The sequence below is a fragment of the Tachyglossus aculeatus genome, chromosome 17 (assembly GCF_015852505.1).
Source record: "Tachyglossus aculeatus isolate mTacAcu1 chromosome 17, mTacAcu1.pri, whole genome shotgun sequence".
Classification (NCBI taxonomy): domain Eukaryota; kingdom Metazoa; phylum Chordata; class Mammalia; order Monotremata; family Tachyglossidae; genus Tachyglossus; species Tachyglossus aculeatus.
Window position 1 is genome coordinate 26,438,326 of NC_052082.1, and position 20,584 is coordinate 26,458,909.

A 20,584-nucleotide genomic window follows, 5' to 3' on the forward strand; every position below is an offset into this window, starting at 1 on the left:
TTCATCTGGGATTTAGGACTGAGAACCCCTGGAAACGTCACAGAGCCACAATTAAGTAGCACTGAATTTAAAAAGGCATTATTAGAGGATTTTTTTTGCATGTCATTTCCAATTTTGGATACCGTTAGACAAATGGATGGACAATAGCATTGAAATAACAAAGTGATCATTTGCAAGAACAAGGGAAGGCTCTGGAATTCTTAAATTATGAAGCTACAACTTCAGGAATGGAAGGATAACCACCAAAATGAGTATTTAGGAGGAAAGTAGGAATTAAACTTCTCACAAACTGGAAATTAAACTAATGAGGTTTATTAACAGAGATGATGATGATGATGAACAGATTATTATTAACAGAGATTATAATTGTTATTATTAACAGAGATAGAAGGACAAGAAAAAGCTGTTCTTCCCACAGCTTTCCCATCACTGTAGAAAACAACTATCCTCCCTGTCTCAGAAGCCTATTAACCTTGCCTCATTTCTCTCATTTGACCCATACAGTTTGCCTTCGAATTCTGTTAACTCCACCTTCACGATTTGTCTAGACTATCCCTTCTCCATCCAAATTGCTGTGCTGATCAATCATTTATAGCCCACTTTAACTATGGCATCAGATTTCTCCTGACTTCTCTGCCTCCACTCTCTACCCACTCCACTCCATACTTCATTCTTCTGAACAGGCCATTTGTCTTAAAAAACAACAAAAACAGTCCATATCTACCCACTCCTTAAAAAACTCCAATCGGTGCCTATCCTTATCCACATCAAACAGAAACTCCTCACCATTAGCAATTCTTCCTGTCCTACTTTAACTAATCTCTTATTGTAATCCAGAACCTACACTTCACTGAAATTCACTTTCACACATTTCCCTGATTAATCCATCTTACCCCTAACCTATTCATCCTCCCCTCTGCTTCTCCTATGTACATGGGTGTGTACCTCTTAAACACTTTCATATTCACCCCATTCCCAGATCCACAACACTAAATATAAATCCTTTTATTCTGCCTTTCCCCCATCTGTAACTTGTCTTTCCCTTTTTGTAAGCTCTTTGTGTGTAGGGATCAGGTTAACCAACTCTAGGGTACTATATTCTTCCAAGTATTTAGTACAGTACCCCACACACAGTAAGTGCTAAACAAATACCATTGCTTGATTGACTGATTTCTTGTAATGTCTTGCCATATCCAATAATATATCCTAGAGGAGATGGTTTTGCATTGGCATTAATCAAATGGTTCCATCTAGTGAATGACCAATAAAGAAACTATCTGCAGCGGACCATTAGCTTTTCATGAAAGATAAAGACGATTTTACAATGAAGTGGCATTCCCTGCTTCGCCAATTTGTTGTTGATATACTTGCAAAAATTGAAAGTGAGCGATTACTGTACATTAGATTGAATCAAGCATCATTGAGAGTAGATGAATACATTCACTTACGAGATGTCACTAGGCCGATGATGGAAATCAAAACTGTGTTGATTAGTTAGCAGTGTTGCCCTTACCATTCAGGAGAAGTCCAAGACACAGGTATAAATATATCAAAGATGGATGACTACCCATTAACAAATCTCCAGGGCAATCATTTAGCTAGCAAGAATGAGTCTAACAACAGAGAATTTTGCACAGGAATAGCTCTATATAGCAATATAAAGATAACATAATAGTAGAACGCTGCAGGAAATAAATACTCTTCTGTATCTAAATTCTACAAATAAGCAAGTTATTTCACAAAACATCCTATACTATAAAAGAACTATACCATAAGAGAAGAGAACTATAAGGTTCTCTTCCCCTAGTCAGAGGAAGTTTTGAGGTGTAGATTTATTACCACGTCATTAATTGATTATCCAAAATAAAAAGGAACTATAAGGTTCTATTAAAAGCAGATATAAAGATGACAAAACATCCTATGGTTGCTTTATTAATGAAGCAGTATCTTCCTGGGGAATTGGAGCACCTGGATTCTAATCCTGGCTCTTTCACTTGTCTGGTGTGTGACTTTCAGAAATTCACTTTGCTTCTCTGTGCCTCGGTTTCCTCATCTGTAAAATGGAGTCAGTTCTTATTCTCCCTCCCTACTTAGACTGTGAGCCCCATGTGGGATCAGGACTGCTTCTGACCTGATCATCTTGTATCTATCCCAGCACTTAGAACAGTGCTTGACACTTAGTAAACACTTAACAAATACCATAATCATCACCAACATTAGCAGTCATGTTTGGGAATGGTGGAGGGAAAAGCAGGTGAGAAGAAAGAAGGGGGAGAGGATAATGTTAGTTGGGGGAAGGAAGTGATACCAAATCCAAGTGGGCAGAGTATGGTCTATTTCACCACCGCCACCCTTTGCGGAAAGTTCTTCTTATTCTTACCCTGGGGCATACAGCCCCTTCCCTCTGTTGGGTGAACCAAGGTTGTGTGAGTCAGTAAATGGTTACAAGGAGATGGGTGGCTTGTGGTGGATGGATAATGAGAGAGAAAGGCTGTGAATAGAAAGCGAGTAGGGAGTAGGAAGTAGGGAGTAGGGAGTAGGCTAGTGAATGACCAATAAAGAAACTATCTGCAGTGGACCATTAGCTTTTTATGAAAGATAAAGACCATTTTATAATGAAGTGGTATTCCCTGCTTCACCAATTTGTTGTTGATATACTTGCAAAAATTGAAAGTGAGCGATTACTGTATATTAGATTGAATCAATCATCACTGAAAGTAGATGAACACATGCAGTTAGATGTCACTAAGCCGATGATGGAAATCAAAACTGTGTTGATTAGTTGGCAGTGTTGCCCTTGAAACCATTCAGGAGAAGTCCAAGATACAGGTATAAATATATCAAAGATGGATGAATACCCATTAACAAATCTCCAGGGCAATCATTTAGCTAGCAAAAGTGGATCTACAATAGAGTATTTTGCACAGGAATATCTTTATATAGCAATATAAAGATAATAGTAGAACAGTGCAGGAAATAAATACTCTTCTGTATCTAGTTAAATTCTACTAATAAGCAAGTTATTTCACAAAACATCCTATACTATAAGAAAAGAAAGCAAATACCATTATTCTTTATTATGGCATGCTGCATATTTAAGATATCATTTTTTCAAGCCCTCCACCTTTGTATGAAAGCTGCAGTATTACTTGGTATATATTTTTAGTAAAATATTGATAAAGACATGAATTATTTTCCATTCACCTTCCTATAGGAGAGACCTCTTGTTTCTCACAGTATCTTAATGTCTACTAAAAAGAGCTTAATACTTGATGGCTTAATACTTTTTTCCCTTGGGGTTCTCTTCCCCTAGTCAGAGGAAGTTTTGAGGTGTATATTTATTACCACATGTCATTAATTGATTATCCAAAATAAAAAGGAACTATAAGGTTCTATTAAAAGCAGATATAAAGATGATAAAACATTTACTGGAAGAAGGGGCTTTTTAATACTTCTGATTATGCAAACTAGATATTTTAAATGTAAAAAAGAATGAAAAAATATTGAATTGAAACTATTGGGAACGAACACTTTCCATAGGACCCCAAAAAGAGTGGATGAAAGGGGCAATGCAAACTACCACCTCTGGAAAAATTGATACAAACTATGGTCGTTTATTAACACTAATGTCGGTTTAAGTATGGGGTGTGTCAAGTGCTTAGTACAGGGCTTGGCACACAGTAAGCATACGGTTGATTTGAGTGTCTAGGCCTTCCCAGACTGAGCCCCCTTTTTCCTCTCCTCCTCCCCATCGCCCCCGCCCTACCTCCTTCCCCTCCCCACAGCACCTGTATATATGTTTGTACAGATTTATTACTCTATTTATTTTACTTGTACATATTTACTACTCTATTTTGCTAGTGACGTGCATTTAGCTTTAATTCTATTTGTTCTGATGACTTGACACCTGTCCACATTCTTCGTTTTGTTGTCTGTCTCCCCCTTCTAGACTGTGAGCCCGTTGTTGGGTAGGACCGCCTCTATATGTTGCCAACTTGTACTTCCCAAGCGCTTAGTACAGTGCTCTGCACACAGTAAGCACTCAACAAATACGACTGAATGAATGAATGAATGAGTGTCAGCATGTCACTTGAGCCTATACCATAGGAATAGCTGAAAAGCTATCCCACCTTGGTTCTCTGCTCATTGTGGGCAGGGAATGTTATACTGTACTCTCCCAAGCACTTAGTATAGTGTTCTGCACACAGTAAGCGCTCAATAAATACAACAATGAATTAATGAATGATCACACCTGGAGAGTTTCCAGTACTCTACCAGTTTCGGCTACAGAAGGGAGAATCAACCAAAGGCATACCCATTCCACTCCTAGGTTGGGCAGTGCCTAGCGAGTAGAAGGCAATCTGCTAAAAGTCAAAACTCACCTGTGCTGGGCAGCAGGGACATGGGAGAGAGTCGAGGGTGGAGACTCAAGTTTACTGCGTGGAAGGAGGCAACGGTAAACCGCTTCCCTATTTTTACCAAGAAAACTCTATGGATACACTACCAGAATGACTGCAGGTGGAGATGGGGCGTTCCGGGAGAGATGTGTCCATGGTATCGCAATGGGACAGAAATGACTACACAGCATAATATAAGACTCCTACTGCTATAGTCTTTTTTTTCTTGAGGTTTTTTTTTTTCAGTGGGGGCATGGGTATTTCAAAGCTAATGCTACTGAATATGAGTTCTTAATCATGAAGGCAAATGTAGCCCAAAAGACTAATGAACAATTGACAATCCATCCCAAATAGTGTGTAGCTTGCTGCGTTTACCACTTGCAGACCAATCACTGTTTTCGAGGGTGACTCTTAAAATACACAACCTTCCTGAAGAAGAAGAAAATCCTCTCAGGGCTATTTTACTTGTTTGTTGCTTTGCTGCTTTGTTTCCCAAGAGCCATCTGTTATACCACATTGTTTCCAACTGTGTTTTACCATGGCTTTAAAACATTTGTTCTCCATCCCGGCTTGTGTGCCCTCTTTCACTTCATCCTACAGCAGCTGCTTGGGAACTCGATTTTCTCCTGTTCCCAGTGGAGCTGCATTGGGAGGAACACCGTCTACTCCTTAAAAACAAAACAAAAAACTCTTCAATTATCACCCATCTCCTGCCGCAATGAGCAGAAAGTCCTTACTGCTGACTTTGAGACACTCCGCCAGCTGTCTTCATCTTACACATCAGCTCTCCACTCACCACTCCCAAGCTTCTCTCCTTCCATGTTAATATTCTAATTGTACCTGGCTCTCAACTCTCCCACCTCCAACTTCTACTTCAGGCTGCCTCTCCCCAGGATGGAATCCCCTTCCCTTCCCCCCAAATATGGAGACCTTAGCGCTCTCTCTCTCCCCCTCTCAGGGTCACACCTGGAGAGTTTCCAATACTCCACCGGTCTCGACTACTGGAGGGAGAGTCAAGCAGAGGCATACCCATTCCATTCCTAGCTTGAGCAGTGGCTAGTGAGTGGAAGGCAATCTGCTACAAGTCAAAACTCACATGCGCTGGGCAGAAACAGCATGGGAAAGAGTCGAGGGAAGAGACTCAAGTTTACTGCACGGAAGGAGGCAATGGTAAACTATTTCCACATTTTTACCAAGAAAACTCTATGGATGCAGTAGCAGAACAATTGCAGATGGAGGTGGGGCATTCTGGAACAGATGTGTCCATGGTGTCACTATGGGTCGGAGACGACTCAACAGTGTAAGACAAGCTCTTTCTATCTTTAAGGCCCTCCTAAAACTCAATCTCCTCCTGGAAACTTTTATCAATTAATTCACAATACTCCAGATAGGTCAGAACATCATACACCCTTAGCACTTGTGTATTTTAATCCTTTCCTTAATACTTGCATTCAAATCATATAAGTAATGGATAATCCATTTGTACGTCAGTCATTTGCTGAGCTGGTGTGTTTGTTTTGCAGTCTCCTTCATACTTTTTATTCCTCTAGACTTCATTCTATGTAAAGAATACTTATCTCTCTCCCCTATCAATAAAGCGTTTAGCTTTGGCCCAAGAAAAGATCTATACACCACAGCCATTGAATCTCCTGCCTAATATAACCACTGGCTTCAAAGAAATGTTATCATTAGTTCCATGAAAAGAAGAGGATACAACAGCAATAGTTATATAGAGTTCAAAAATCTGCAAGTGAAGTTCAAGGCCAATTGGAATTAGTGCAAAACTGTATTTTCCAGTTGGGACACCATTATTTTCCAGTTTGAGTCACTGACGATGATATAGCACACCTTCAGATGCTCTTCCTCTTCCCAGCGTTCTCCAAAGAGACAGTAGCCTGCACCTCCACTCCCACCATACCTCCTGCACACATTTCTATCTGACAAGCTCAGTACTTATGGAAAGCTTGTGGAAAGTAGAGAGGGGAAAGCTAAGCCCCCCTTGGGAAATGACTAATAGACACATCACTGGACCCAATCCCTCTTCCAAGTCATATCACTTAGATCATCATCTAAAGTCTACACGCAGATGACTGGGCTTCTAGAGACACATGGACACATGTATAGAAATATACAGGAATGATTCTAAATTGCTCTAAAATTTAGCCCAACACTGTAATCTGGCAGTAAGTCTGAAGAAAGATAGCTATATACCAGCCTATGCCCGGAAATCCTGCATACAACCAGAGGTTCTGTGCAAGTATTATGTGCCCATATCCTGCCTCTGGCCTGGAATGCTCTCCTTCTTCATGTACTAAAATCAATCAATCATATTTATTGAGCACTTACTGTGTGCAAAGCACTGTACTAAGCGCTTGGGAAGTACAAGCTGGCAACATACAGATAATCACTCTCCCAAAATTACTCTCCTCAAAGCCACAGTGCAGGCATATCTCTTCCAAGAGGCATTCCCTAAGCCCTCATTTCCCCTTCTCCCACTCCCTTCTGCATCATCCTGATTTGCTCCCTTTATTCATCCCTCCCCAAGTCCCACAGCACTTGTGTGCTTATCCGCAATTTATTTACTTATAATGATGTCTGTCTCAATCAAATTTATTGAGCACTTACTGCACGCAGAGCACTGTACTAAGCACTTGGGAGAGTACAATGCAACAGAATTAGCAGTTACGTTCCCTGCTCCTAACAGCATGGTTCAGTGGAAAGAGCACAGACTTTGGAGTCAGAGGTCATGGGTTCAAATCAAGGCTCCTCCACTTAGTTGTGTGACTTTGGGCAAGTCATTTAACTTCTCTGTGCCTCAATTACCTCATCTATAAAATGGGGATTAAGACTGTGAGCCCCACGTGGGACAACCTGATCACCTTGTAACCTCCCCAGCACTTAGAACAGTGCCTTGCATATAGTAAGTGCTTAATAAATGCCATTATTATTATTATTATTATTATCATAATGAGTTTACAGTCTAGAGGGGGAGACCGACATCAATATGAATCAGTAATTTACAATATTTAATTTAAAGGTATGTACATAAGTGCTGTGGGGCAGGGGGTGGGGTGACAAATATCAAATGTCCGGGTCACAGATTAAAGTGCAGAGAAATTACACAGAAGGGAGAGCAAGCTGGGGAAAAGAGGGCTTAATCTGGGAAGGCGTCTTGGAGATGTGACCTTAGTAACACTTTGAAGGGTGGGAGAGTGGTAGTCTGTCATATATGGATTGGGGAAGGAGTTCCAGGCTAGAGGGAAGACATGGGAAAGGGGTTGGTGGCAAGATAGATGAGATGGGGTGCAGTATCTCACCCTCCAGACCGTAAGCTCGTTGTGGGCAGTGAATTTGTCTAACTTTGTCTATAACTCTGTTATACTGTTACATTGTACAGTTCTCTGCACACAGCAAGTGCTCAATAAATACAATTGATCGATTGGCAACCAAAAACAAGATGATCAGGTCAGAACCATTCACTGCTCCATGCAGAGGAAGAACAGGTATTAAATACACATTCTACAGCTGAGGAAACTGCGGCACTGAGAAGTTAAGTGACTTGCCCAAGGTCACACAGTAGGCAAGAGAACAGAGCTGGGATTAGAACCCAGATCCCCACAGTCCCAGGCTTGTGCTCTTTCCGTGCTGTTTCTTAAGAGAATTAGAAAGTCTAAAACAGGTTTGTGAGGCCATAAGACCTCATGTGGTGGCAACCAGGAATAAAGTGTCATTCCAAGAGGAAGGTTTATAGCTGCAATAATTGCATTTATTAAGAGCTGTGTGCAGATACTGTACTAAGTACTGGGAGAGAATACACAGGTTGGAATTATTCCTCATATTATTTGTATCAATATTCACATTAATGTCTGTCTCCCCCTCTAGACTGTAAACTCTTTGTGGGCAGGGAACATGTCTGCTAATTCTGTTGTATTGCGCTCTCCCAAGCACTTAGTTCAGTGCTCTGCACTCACTAAATATGATCGATTCCTTGGGAGGCTCACAGTCTAAGAATAAAGGTTGGGGAGAGAATAATAATACTAATGATGGTATTTGTTAAGCGCTTACTATGTGCAAAGCACTGGGGAGGCTACAAGGTGATCAGGTTGTCCCATGGGGGTGGGGGCTCACAGTTTTAATCCCCATTTTACAGATGAAGGAACTGAGGCCCAGAGAAGTTAAGTGACTTGCCCAAAGTCACACAGCTGACAGTTGGCGGAGCCGGGATTTGAACCCATGACCTCTGACTCCAAAGCCCGTGCTCTTTCCACTGAGCCACGCTGGAGAGAAGATTGAAGACAGACACATCACGAGTAACGAAACAACAGAACACTAAAACAACTTGAGACAAAGACAAATACACAAAATCCCCACAAAAATCAGCAGTTGTGCTGTGTCTAGAGGAGCAGAATTTCTGGCTCCTTGCAGAGAAGCAGCGCGGCTCAGTAGAAAGAGCCCGGGCTTTGGAGTCAGAGGTCATGAGTTCAAATCCCGGCTCTGCCAATTGTCAGCTGTGTGACTCTGGGCAAGTCACTTCACTTCTCTGTGCCTCAGTTCCCTCATCTGTAAAATGGGGATTAAGACTGTGAGCCCCCCTTGGGACAACCTGATCTCTTTGTAACCTCCCCAGCGCTTAGAACAGTGCATTGCATATAGTAAGCGCTTAATAAATGCTATTATTATTATTATCATTATTATTGTGAGTCCAAGGCACACCCATAGCCACGGTACCGCTACAGGAGCCGCCGGCTTCAGTGAGGTTTTGTGGAAGTCTCATGCTGAAGCTGCTCTTTCCTTTCCAGCCAAGGTGGTGGAAGGCAGGACGGGATGGAGTCTCCTTGGTGGCGTGGTGGGGAGCTGGGCTGGATGCATTCTGGATGTCACACGGCAGCAACTTTCATCCCCAGCTCGGTACACAGGGCATGTCAGGAATAGGGCCCTTGGTGGCAGGAGGAAGGTGGCTCCTTCGCTCAGCCACTTCCCAAATGTCTGACAGACATAGACCTACTACTACTAATGATAATAATGATGGCGTTTGTTAAGCCATCTGTTAGGCCCTACTGAGAGCTCACCTCCTCCAGGAGGCCTTCCCAGACTGAGCCCCTTCCTTCCTCTCCCCCTCTCTATCCCCCCATCTTACCTCCTTCCCTTCCCCAAAGCACCTGTATATATGTATATATGTTTGTACATATTTATTACTCTATTTATTTTACCCGTACATATCTATTCTATTTATTTTATTTTGTTAGTATGTTTGGTTTTGTTCTCTGTCTCCCCCTTTTAGACTGTGAGCCCATTGTTGGGTAGGGACTGTCTCTATATGTTGCCAGCTTGTACTTCCCAAGCGCTTAGTACAGCGCTTACTATGTGCAAAGCACCGTTCTAAGCACTGAGGGGGGATACAAGGTGATCAGGTTGTCCCACGTGGGGTTCACAGCCTTAATCCCCATTTTACAGATGAGGTGACTGAGGCTCAGAGATGTTAAGTGATTTGCCCAAGGTCACACAGCAGACATGCGGCGGAGCTGGGATTAGAACCCACGACCTCTGAAAGCCCGGGCTCTTTCCATTGAGTCACGCCGCTTCTCTAGAGATGAGACACCTTGTTCCTGGAGCGGTTTCATCAGCACCATCTAGGAACCAATCTCAACAACTCAGCAAGGACGAAGATCACCAACACCGAGGGACAGAAAACACACTCGGCTTTCTGCGGGATTGAAAATAGACACCCAGACCCAATGTGGGGCACAACCACTAGCCCCAGCAACGATCTAGCCTTACTAGTAAACCGTGTGGGAGGGGGTAGAGGTGTTCCCAGCTACATCCAAACACACGGATAGCACTTCACTATCAGCAGTGTCAAGTGTGACTATGAAGATCAGCCCTCTTCACAAAACAGTTTTCCTTTTTGTACCATAGATAAACCAATTTCTGTGCTAAAAACTGCTAAAGGATACTCAATAATATTATTCTCTAACCAATACTTTAAATCGTGTTTGAATTCCTTACCACTCCTTGGCCGCCAACGTGGTTTGAGTTGGACTCGTGTTTGTGTGTAAACATCGCAAGATGTCGCCAGATGCTACCTCAGTTTGGTAAATTTGTTTTTGTGAGCACTTCCTACTGAAAAAGCCAATGAGCATCAATCATTTGTCTCTCTGTTTGATAAATGCCTGGTGTTTTGTCATGATCACATTTGCTTATTGTTGCTTGCCTGGATGATACATTTGTTGAACAAAATTAATGAGGCTTGATTATCAGGCTGAAAAATGGATGATTTAACAGTAACTTCTTCAGAATTTATCAGCTGTCACAATTTTCTTCAGATGTTTAAGACTCACTCCAATTTGTGATTCAATAATGCCTCCTCTGACTTCTTTTTTCCAGAGGACTGGAATTATTCGTAGTCCTTTTAGCCTCAGACCTGGTTCTGTTACATTAATTTACTCTCTTCCCTTTCCAGTTTCACCAACAGAATTTTCCCATTTATTCCACACTTCATATATAACATTAGGAGCCTTCATACTCCTAACAATCAACTGTTAGCACCAGACCATACGTGCAAACACCCAGAATGGTTGCATTAGTAATATTTGTGATATCTGTTAAGCGCTTACTCCGTGCCGAGCATAGCACTGAGCATTAGGCTATATACAAGATAATCAAGTTAGATACAGTCTCTATCCCACACAGGGCTTACACTCAAAGTAGAAAGAAAAACAGCTACTGAATCCTGATTTTACCGCTGAAGAAACTGGTACCGAGAAATGACGTGACTTGCCCAATGTCACAAAGCAAGCAATTGACTGAGCCGGGAATAGAATCCATGTCCGCTGACTCCCAAACCTGTGCTTTTTTCAGCTTGGCTCAGTGGAAAGAGCATGTGCTTGGGAGTCAGGGTTCATGGGTTCTAGTGTCTGCTATGTGACCTTGGACAAGTCACTTAACTTCTCTGAGCCTCAGTTACCTCATCTGTAAAATGGGGATTAAGACTGTGAACCCCACATGGGACAACCCGATCACCTTGTATCCCCTCCAGTGCTTAGAGCAGTGCTTTGCACAGAGTAAGCATTTAACAAATGCCATCATTATTATTATTGTTGTTGTTGTTATTAGGCCATGCTGCTTCCCCATTTGCTTTAGAGAGTTTTTAAAAAATGGAAAAATCTATTACACTAGTTTATGCTCCTTCTACTTGTCTACTTTCAGCTTCCTAAGTTTTCTACTGCATTTACAATTCAAGTCAGAACATTTGTACATATTTATTACTCTATTTATTTATTTATTTTACCTGTACATATCTATTCTATTTATTTTATTTTGTTAGCGAGTCCACTGTTGGGTAGGGACTGTCTCTATATGTTGCCAACTTGTACTTCCCAAGCGCTTAGTACAGTGCTCTGCACACAGTAAGCGCTCAATAAATACGATTGATTGATTGATTGATTTGGCAATCCCTTTACTGTACTGGGGATTTGAGGCTCTGTTGCTGATGTTCCTAGGAGTAGGGCCCCTCCAAGAGGGGGGCCTGAAATGCTGAGTATTCTTCCTGGAGAAAGGTGGTAGCTTTGACACCTCTAACCATAAAAAAGCAGAAGGAACTGGTGGCCTCAGACAAACCAGAAATGGTTCAGAAGTGAATCTGGGGGGAAGGCAGAGCTTTTCTGAGCCATACCCAAGATGAAATAAATCAGAATGCTAGATGGGCCATCGTTCATTGGAAAGAAGACTCTTGAAAAAGCAGGTGAGGCAGATGGGTGAGGTAGAAGGAAGGAGACAGAGCAGAGAGGACTCGTTTATTTAGGTTTTATTTTGAGGAGCAGTGGACTTTGAATCTAGAATTTGGGTGAAATAGACTATTTCTCATTCTCCTTTGAGTGTGCCTAACTGAAAATCCTTTCATTTCCATCTTCGGACAAACAAGGAAATTTCATCTATCCACATGAGGGAGCTGAGAAAATGTCCTGAGCTGGCTAGGCCATGATATTCACAGTTGTGTGCATACACAAACCAGGTCTTTCTCACCCCATCCCAAAACCTGAAACCTGCCAGAGGGCTAGGTTGCTGCATGAGACCCAAAGAGAAGTGGAAGCCACACTAGGAACCACAAACTGGAGAGAGAAGTCATATTTTTAATAATTCTGATACGCTACCCCAAGTGCGTCTAAAGGAACAAACACTAAAGAGAATTTCAGACCAAACAAAAAAACAATAGGCATTAACCCTAAATAGTTAAAGGGCATCTTTTCCCCACAATTTAGAATGCTGCCTGCTCAACTCACAAATCTTCAGTTACTGACACATTAAGCAATCAATGTTTCTCCAACAGAAGCACGAGATAGTCACATGGTTCCAACTCCGAATAAAACTGGAATTAAGTTAGCCAATCCTTTTTCTATTGCATGACACACAATTTTATTAGAAAATTACTGAAATACGAAGCAGAGTATATATTTTACAATGTACCATGTAAACTTATATCGTAGTAATGAAATTTAGGGAGGTAGAGCCAAGGAAAGCAGAGGATAGAAATCTGCATGAGAAATACATCTCTCCGCAGTGATTATTCTCAGGCATTTTCAGATTTCAGGATATTGCCGTGGACAGTAAAGGCCATTTTGGACACTAGAACTACGAAGGAGGAAAATATCATCCTGCAAATAACGTCCTTGATGGGTATGACGGTCCAAAGCAAGCTGCACTATTGCAATGGGCCAGTGTTGGTCTACTTTAGTGCGTTCAATGTCCTCCACATCTAACTGTAGCCCAGCCCGCAGCCAACAGCTGGCTTAATTCTAGTTGTGGTTTACATCTAAACTAGCTTGCTATCATCTGGAGCTACCCTGGGAGTTCTAACAATAATCCGGAGGGTTCTTCGGAGAACGATCAGAGTTTGAAGCCCACCCAGATGGAGAGAATTGGACCCCTGCCACGAGCAAATGCAGGTTCTGAGGATGCAGGCCAAGGGAAGCCAGAGGCTCTGTGGACAGAGACACCTGCCAAGCCACTGGATGTTTTTCTGCTCAGACTGCTATTGGCACAAACTAGAGGAGAAGCAGGCTCTGGAGGTACTAGAAAGTTGTAGCTCTGATTGGGTCGGATTACTGGATCGTAAAAATTTTACCTTGAAAAGTAGCAGCGTTGCGAGATATTAAGAACTTCAAAGCAGAACTTGTTGTTTGAAGCATCTGCTGAATATCCTGCCGGGCTGCCATTTGGTATCTTTCTTCCATCTTTTGGGTACAGCAAGTAGGACCTCTGGATGAACATACCTGAAGATCGGGACCTGGAAAAAGACACATTTCCTGCTTTCACATGCCAGCCATTTTTTGTTTCAGGAAAAAAGAATAAGAGCTTTAGACTGTATGCTCATTGTGGGCAGGGAATGTGTCTGTTTACTGCTATATTGCAATAATAATAGTAATAATGGCATTTATTAAGCGTTTACTATGTGCAAAGCACTGTTCTAAGCGCTGGGGAGGTTACAAGGTGATCAGGTTGTCCCACGGGGGGCTCACAGTCTTAGTCCCCATTTTCTAGATGAGGTAACTGAGGCACAGAGAAGTTAAGTGGCTTGCCCAAAGTCACACAGCTGGCAATTGGCGGAGGCAGGATTTGAACCCAAGACCTCTGACTCCAAAGCCCGTGCTCTTTCCACTGAGCCACGCTGCTTCTCTAAAGTAGGGCCTGACCCAGCAGGGGCTTGGGGTCACTAGCTGTACTCTCCCAAGCACTTAGTACGGTGCCTTCCACACAGTAAGCACTCAACAAATGACTGAATGAATGAATTATGCGTAAAAGCAAACCAACTAAAAATTTTCAAAGTGTTTCTGCTGTTTGTTCAGATATTTATTTTACTATTAACAAGTCACCCTAAACAAAGTGAGATGTCGGGCAGCCATACAGTAAATTCAAGCCAAACTTCATATAAATTGGAATAGTTCAAGGCAGAAAAAACCCAGCTTGAAATGTCTAATTGTTACACCTGTGTAAATCTAGCCATACAATCCACCTTTTTTCATCCTTGGAAATAAAATGAAATTTTCCCCTCTCAAAGGCCACAGAGCTTCAGCAGTGCAAAATGCAGTGACTCATCTTCCTTAGGTCATTTACAAATGGAATACATTACATATATGCTTCACCTTGCCCAGTTACTCCATTTGAATTCATGTAAAGTTGTATGTAAAGAGTGATGCACTCAATTATTAACTTGGCATCTGTTCAGTGCGTACTATGTGTCAAGCACTGGAATAGATACAAGTTAATCAGTTTATAGACACAGTCCCTGTCCCACAGGAGGCTCACAGTGTAGGTGGGAGGGAGAACAGGCATTTAATCCCCATTTTACAGATGAGGAAATTAAGGCACAAAGCAGTTAAGGGACTTGCCCAAGGTCACAAAGCTAGCAATTAGCAGATGACCTCAAGGTCCTCTGACTCCCAACCCCATACTCTCTCCACTAGGCCATGCTGCTTTAATTTACTGACTCAAACCCTGTTTCCCCTACTTTAAAAGAGGACAACAGTAATTGTGGGAGAAAAAAAGAAACAGGAGTAGAAATGTGGCTTTGACAATCTTTCCTATAGCCTACTGGTAAAAAAATGAAGTCCAAAATGGTTTTACACACTGTAAAGGGATAGACAACTGTAAGCTCACTGTGGGCAGGGAATTGTCAATTTATTGTTGTACTGTACTCTCCCAAGTGCTTAGTACAGTGCTCTGCATACAGTAAGTGCCCAATATTATTGAATGAACAAGTCTGTGCCTTGTTAAATCTATAACTCCCATGACAAATGAAAAGGTTCTCAAAAACCTTTGTTACTTGGATTCTTCCTTTGCCAAGATCTGATGAGTGGGAAAATCTGCCTATTTGTGTGTCCTGCACCTTCACTCTCGGTTCTGAGAACCCAGAATATTCATTTAGAAGCTTAGGTGGAACCAATATGAAAGAAATGAAAAACAGAAGATTGGAAAACAAATATGATGAATAAGGCAAGAAATTGTGATTTAACTAAGAAGTTGGACATGTATTTGCCTCTGTACTTCTCAAAAAAAAAAACAAATGAAAAGTTATCTTTTCCTTCCTTTTTAATGCTAAATTTTAATGTTAAATTTGCTTCTCTAACTCCCTATATCAAAATAAATGTATTTCCAAGGAGGAACGTATATTATTGTCTAACAGATTACATAAAAATGGTATCAAAAAGTACTATTTTTGGAGAGAAAATTTCATACAAATTTTGTAATACATAGTTACCGAAACATGTTTTGTTGTTTTTTTTTTTTTTTAAATTTCTAAAGGACCAAATCTTAAAGAGTGTTTGGGGAATATAAACAAAGTTCAAAGTCATGTAGCAGACTGAAGAACTTCAGAGAGCTTCAATTAATCCAATGAATCAAAACCTTGTGGGTCTTTTTTAGTACATATATAATTTTTGTCACATTTCTTTTACAAAAATAGTCCCCGAATCTTAATTCTTCCCCTGATGACTATTGTGTTCTTAAACTTGATGGTACTAGAGTTCAAAGCCTTTTAATTACCCAAAGGAGACATGAGCGGGTGGGCGGATGGACACACACACACACACAAATGTGTTACAAGCTCACATAATGTCATTAAAAAGACCTCAAGCCTTTTGTGCTGTAAAAAGAGAAATGAGGTGATCAATTAATAAACTGATCAATGGTATTTACTGAGTGCTTACTGTGTGCAGAGCACTGTACTAAACACTTGGGCTAATACAATATAACAGAATTGTAAACAAATTCCCTGTCACAATGAGCTTATAGTCCAAAGGAGACAAATATTAATATAAATAACTTACAGAAATGTGCTTAAGTGTTGTGGGTCTGGGGATGAATAAAGGGAACAAATCAGGGTGATGAAGAAGGGAGTGGGAGAAGAGGAAATGATAACTTCATCAGGGAAGGCCTCTTGGAGGAGATGTACCTTCAAAAAGGCTTTGAAGGGAGGGGAGGGTAATTGTTGGTCGGTTATTAAGAGGGAGGATGCTCCAGGCCATGGGCAAGATGTCACTGACAAGATAGATGAGACTGAGTAGAGTGAGTAGGCTGGCATTTTTAGAGGAGTGAAATGTGTGGACTGGGTTGTGGCAGGAGAGCAGCAAAGCGATTGAGCGCTTTAAAGACGATGATAAGGAGTTTCTGTTTGATGCAATGGCAGGCAGGATTCCGGACCCAAATTTCCCTTCTTTGCTCAGTAGACCATTTCAAGTACTCTCTTGCATCCCCACAAATTTCCAATGCAGATCATCTCTACCTACACCATGGACACCGTGATGACAGCCATTTTTGTTTCTCCTCCAAAGTGGGATGGGTAGACTTCTCAATCCAGGAAGGTAGGTGGGGCAGGGCCCTGGAGAAGCCCCCGCACTCTGAATTGGAAGTGGTGAGAGGTTTTGTCCTGCATCGCTGCCAGGAAAAGTTGTTTTAAAATCCTCTTTGAATGAACTTGCCATTTCCCAATTTTACATTTTATGCTTTAGGGTGCTATAATTTTATGTTTTCATTGCAAACATATCCACTTCCTTCTGTGGGGGCGGTTGGGGGAGAAGTTTTGAAAGGGCGCTGTAAGTTAACCATAAGAAGAAAGCTAAGGAAAAGCGGAAATGGAAGGACTGGAAGCAGGACGGGGAAGACAAGGCAGATGGTGCAGCTGAAAGAGTGAATAATATAGGATGAACTCTGGGACCTGTTTCAGATCAAGCTGGCCATACATAGTCTTAGAAAAGTAAGTTTGGATAGGAAATTTAGCATCAGATGTGACCAGCTATTAGCAGACAGATCTGGAAATAGATTTTAATATACACTGGAATGTTAGATTTTCTTTCTATACTAATGTCCTCAAAATGTTCACAAATCAGACTACATGCAGTAGGATCAGAGTCAGAAGTAGAGCATCAAAGAGTAACGAGTGCAATATAAGGGAAAATTCTGATAATAAACCTAACCGGTATCTGCCTGTCTACTGCCCAGAGTGACCAAACACTGGATCAATCAATCCAACAATAGTAGTCATTGAGAACTTACTGTGTTCAGAGAGTACGTACCGGCACTTGGGAGAAGGCTTAACCAGTGCCTGTTACCCAAATAGAGCTTAATAAACAACAATAATATTATCAATAATAAAAAGTATTTTTAATTTGGAAAATGGAAAACATCACCAACAGATCAAAATCGGGAGATGAAGATAAAGAGGTTTAGAATAAATCAGTACATTTAAGTTTTAGTACACTCACTGCTACCGAACCACACGTTTTCACTATGCGTTTTGGCTACAACGCTCTTTATTAGAGAACATTCCTCCAACAATGCTAGCGTACTTGGACACAGAGCAATGTGGTGACAGACAAAATGTCTGTGTGCACCAGTACAGCATTGGAAACAGTGAATACCGCCACACAAATTTTCCTTAATGCTACATTTGCTAGCACAAGGTCCCCACTTTATAGTAAAACTGGGTGCATTCTATTAAATATTATGCCTGAGGTGAATGATTTGTTCACCGCAGCATTTTCTTGAGGGCAGTTGTAACCAGGTGATTTATGCTGTATTCTTCATTTCCACTTCTAGAGAGTGTCACCGACCACCCCTCTGGTTCTTCGTTGGAAAGAAATGCCGCTCCATTTTATAGGCACTGACCACTTTTCCCATTTTTTTTGAAAATCAGGGCTATCAAGCATTAGTTAGGCTTCTGCCTAAATATATTGGCTGGGGAAAGTGACTGAGAGCCAGGCAGAGTTTGCCCCAACCAAGGAGCTTAGAGTTACAAGTTGGAAACAGTGGATCAGCATGAAGAAGCATTAGAAAATAATCTTTTTTATTTTTAATATTCACTCATTTCCTAGGAGGAATTTAATCCTTTCTTTGAGTTTTTTTAACATAATTACAATCATCAGTTTGCTTTTCTGTAATTATTTGGTTTCCAGAGTCTATAGCCCGGGCCCTGCTGGACCACAAATTCAAGGCAAATAAAGGTTACTTTCTACAGTTCTGAACTCATATAAGCTACAGTAATGATAATAACTGAGCTAATAGCCAAGCACAAATCCTCAATCTTCTTTCCTGGTGTGTCAGGAAACAAATGCAATGTCTCTTTTTGTCAATATTCAGGACATTAATAAGCATTTTAGCATTGATTTCATAATGCCTAATATTAGAGTACATTTTCATAGATAGTGAGGGGTTAGAACAAGTGATATTAAATATTGTATATTTATAAAGCAATTACAGTTCATACTAGCAGAAATAAGCATTCAAGTAGTGGAAGTGTTTTAATTTCACTGATGTTATTTTTATGTGGAGCAGTCTTCAATTTTAAATCTGGCAATAGGAAAGGGGGAATGACTTTACAAAAATTTACTGCCATAATAATATATATTCAAAAAAATGTTAAATAAGCAAATAGCAACGCAATAAAGTGGTTTGGAGGGGTTTTATAAAGAAAACTAGGCAGGTAATTAAAATATTAGATTTTAAGTTAATAATAATGATGGCATTTATTAAGCACTTACCACATGCAAAGCACTGTTCTAAGCGCTGGGGAGGTTACAAAGTGATCAGGTTGTCCCATGGGGGGGCTCACAGGCAATCCCCATTTTACAGATGAGGTAACTGAGGCACAGAGAAGTTAAGTGACTTGCCCAAAGTCACACAGCAGACAACTGGCAGAGCCGGGATTTGAACCCACGACCACTATTTATTTTATTTTGTTAGTCCATTTATTTTATTTTGTTAGTATGTTTGGTTTTGTTCTCTGTCTCCCCCCTCTAGACTGTGAGCCCACTGTTGGGTAGGGACCGTCTCTATACATTGCCAACTTGTATTTCCCAAGCGCTTAGTACAGTGTTCTGCACACAGTAAGCGCTCAATAAATACGATTGATTGATTGACTCCAAAGCCCATGCTCTTTCCACTGAGCCACGCTGAAGTTCTACACTTAAGTACCTTTTAATAGCTCAAATGCATTCCTCTATAACTTAGAAAATGAAGCAATTAAATGAATACACTAGTGAACAGCCTGTTTCAAATTTCAGTTCGATCCATCCCCAAATCCTGTCGGTTCTACCTTTGAAACATCTCTAAAATCTGCTCTTTTCTCTCCATCCAAACCGCTACCGTTCTGGTCAAAGCATTTATCCTATCCCATCTCGACTACTGTGAGCCCCCGTGGGATAACGTGATCACCTTGTAACCTCCCCAGCGCTTAGAACAGTGCTTTGCACATAGTAAGTGCTTAATAAATGCCATTATTATTATTACTGTACCAGCCTCCTTGCTGACCTTCCTGTCACATGCACAAAGAAGTGGACCCTCTAAGCACTCTGCTACATCACCCCTAGCTTTACAACACTTACGTACCTAGCCTTCCAATCTGCCGCTTCTCCTACCTGAAATTTATTTTAATGTCCACCTGCCCCACCAGATTGTAAGTTCCTTGTGGGAAGGGAATATGTCCTACAAATTCTATTGTACTGTTCTCTCCCAAGTGCTTTAAGTCTAGTGCCGTGCACACGGTAAGCCCTAAATACCACTGATTAAGTTCTACCACTGACAAAAACACTGAACGAGCAAATTTTCAGATTCCTTCCTTACTGAAGTCAAGGTAGTGGCATCCTAAAACTGCCCCCAAAGAACCAGAATGAACCGAATATTGATACTAGCTATTAAAACAGAAGCGATGATTTCGGGCAAAACGAATGAAGTCTAGAGCAGAGACTCATCATATGAAGTCATTTCTAAGGGCAGTCTGGTGTGTTAACATATATTTACTTCCTTTTCTGGACCCTTCATTTTTAAGTTCCTTGAGGGAGAGGATTGTGTCTAAGAGGCAGTACTGCCTAGTGGATAGAGCACGGGCCTGAGAGTCAAAAGGTCATGGGTTCTAATCCCAGCTCTGCCACTTGTCTGCTGTGTCGCCTCGGGAGAGTCACTTCACTTCTCTGTACCTCAGTTACCTCCTATGTAAAATGGGGATTAAGACTGAACCCCATTCAGGACAGGGACTGTGTCCAACTTAATTTGCTTGTATCCAACGCAGTGCTTCGTACAGTCACTGGCACAAAGCACTTAAATGCCACAGTTATTATTATTGGCTCTACTGGACTCTCCCAAGCACTTAATAGAGTGCTCCTCAAGCAGAAAGTGCTCAAATACTAGGGATTGGTTAC

At 41.3% G+C, this 20,584-nt stretch overlaps 1 protein-coding gene and 1 non-coding gene across 2 annotated transcripts in view; one reads left to right on the forward strand and one right to left on the reverse strand.

Moving 5' to 3' along the window:
- The window catches only part of GPC5 (glypican 5), an 809,030-nt gene that overhangs the window by 771,476 nt on the left and 16,970 nt on the right, over positions 1-20,584 (reverse strand). The window contains exon 2 of the mRNA XM_038758802.1: positions 13,519-13,680. Within this exon, the coding sequence (XP_038614730.1) occupies positions 13,519-13,680 (162 nt within the window). The remainder of the gene's footprint in view (positions 1-13,518; positions 13,681-20,584) is intronic.
- On the forward strand, positions 5,346-5,483 carry LOC119939746. The gene has a single exon (XR_005454710.1). It is a non-coding gene; the product is annotated as a small nucleolar RNA SNORA7 (small nucleolar RNA).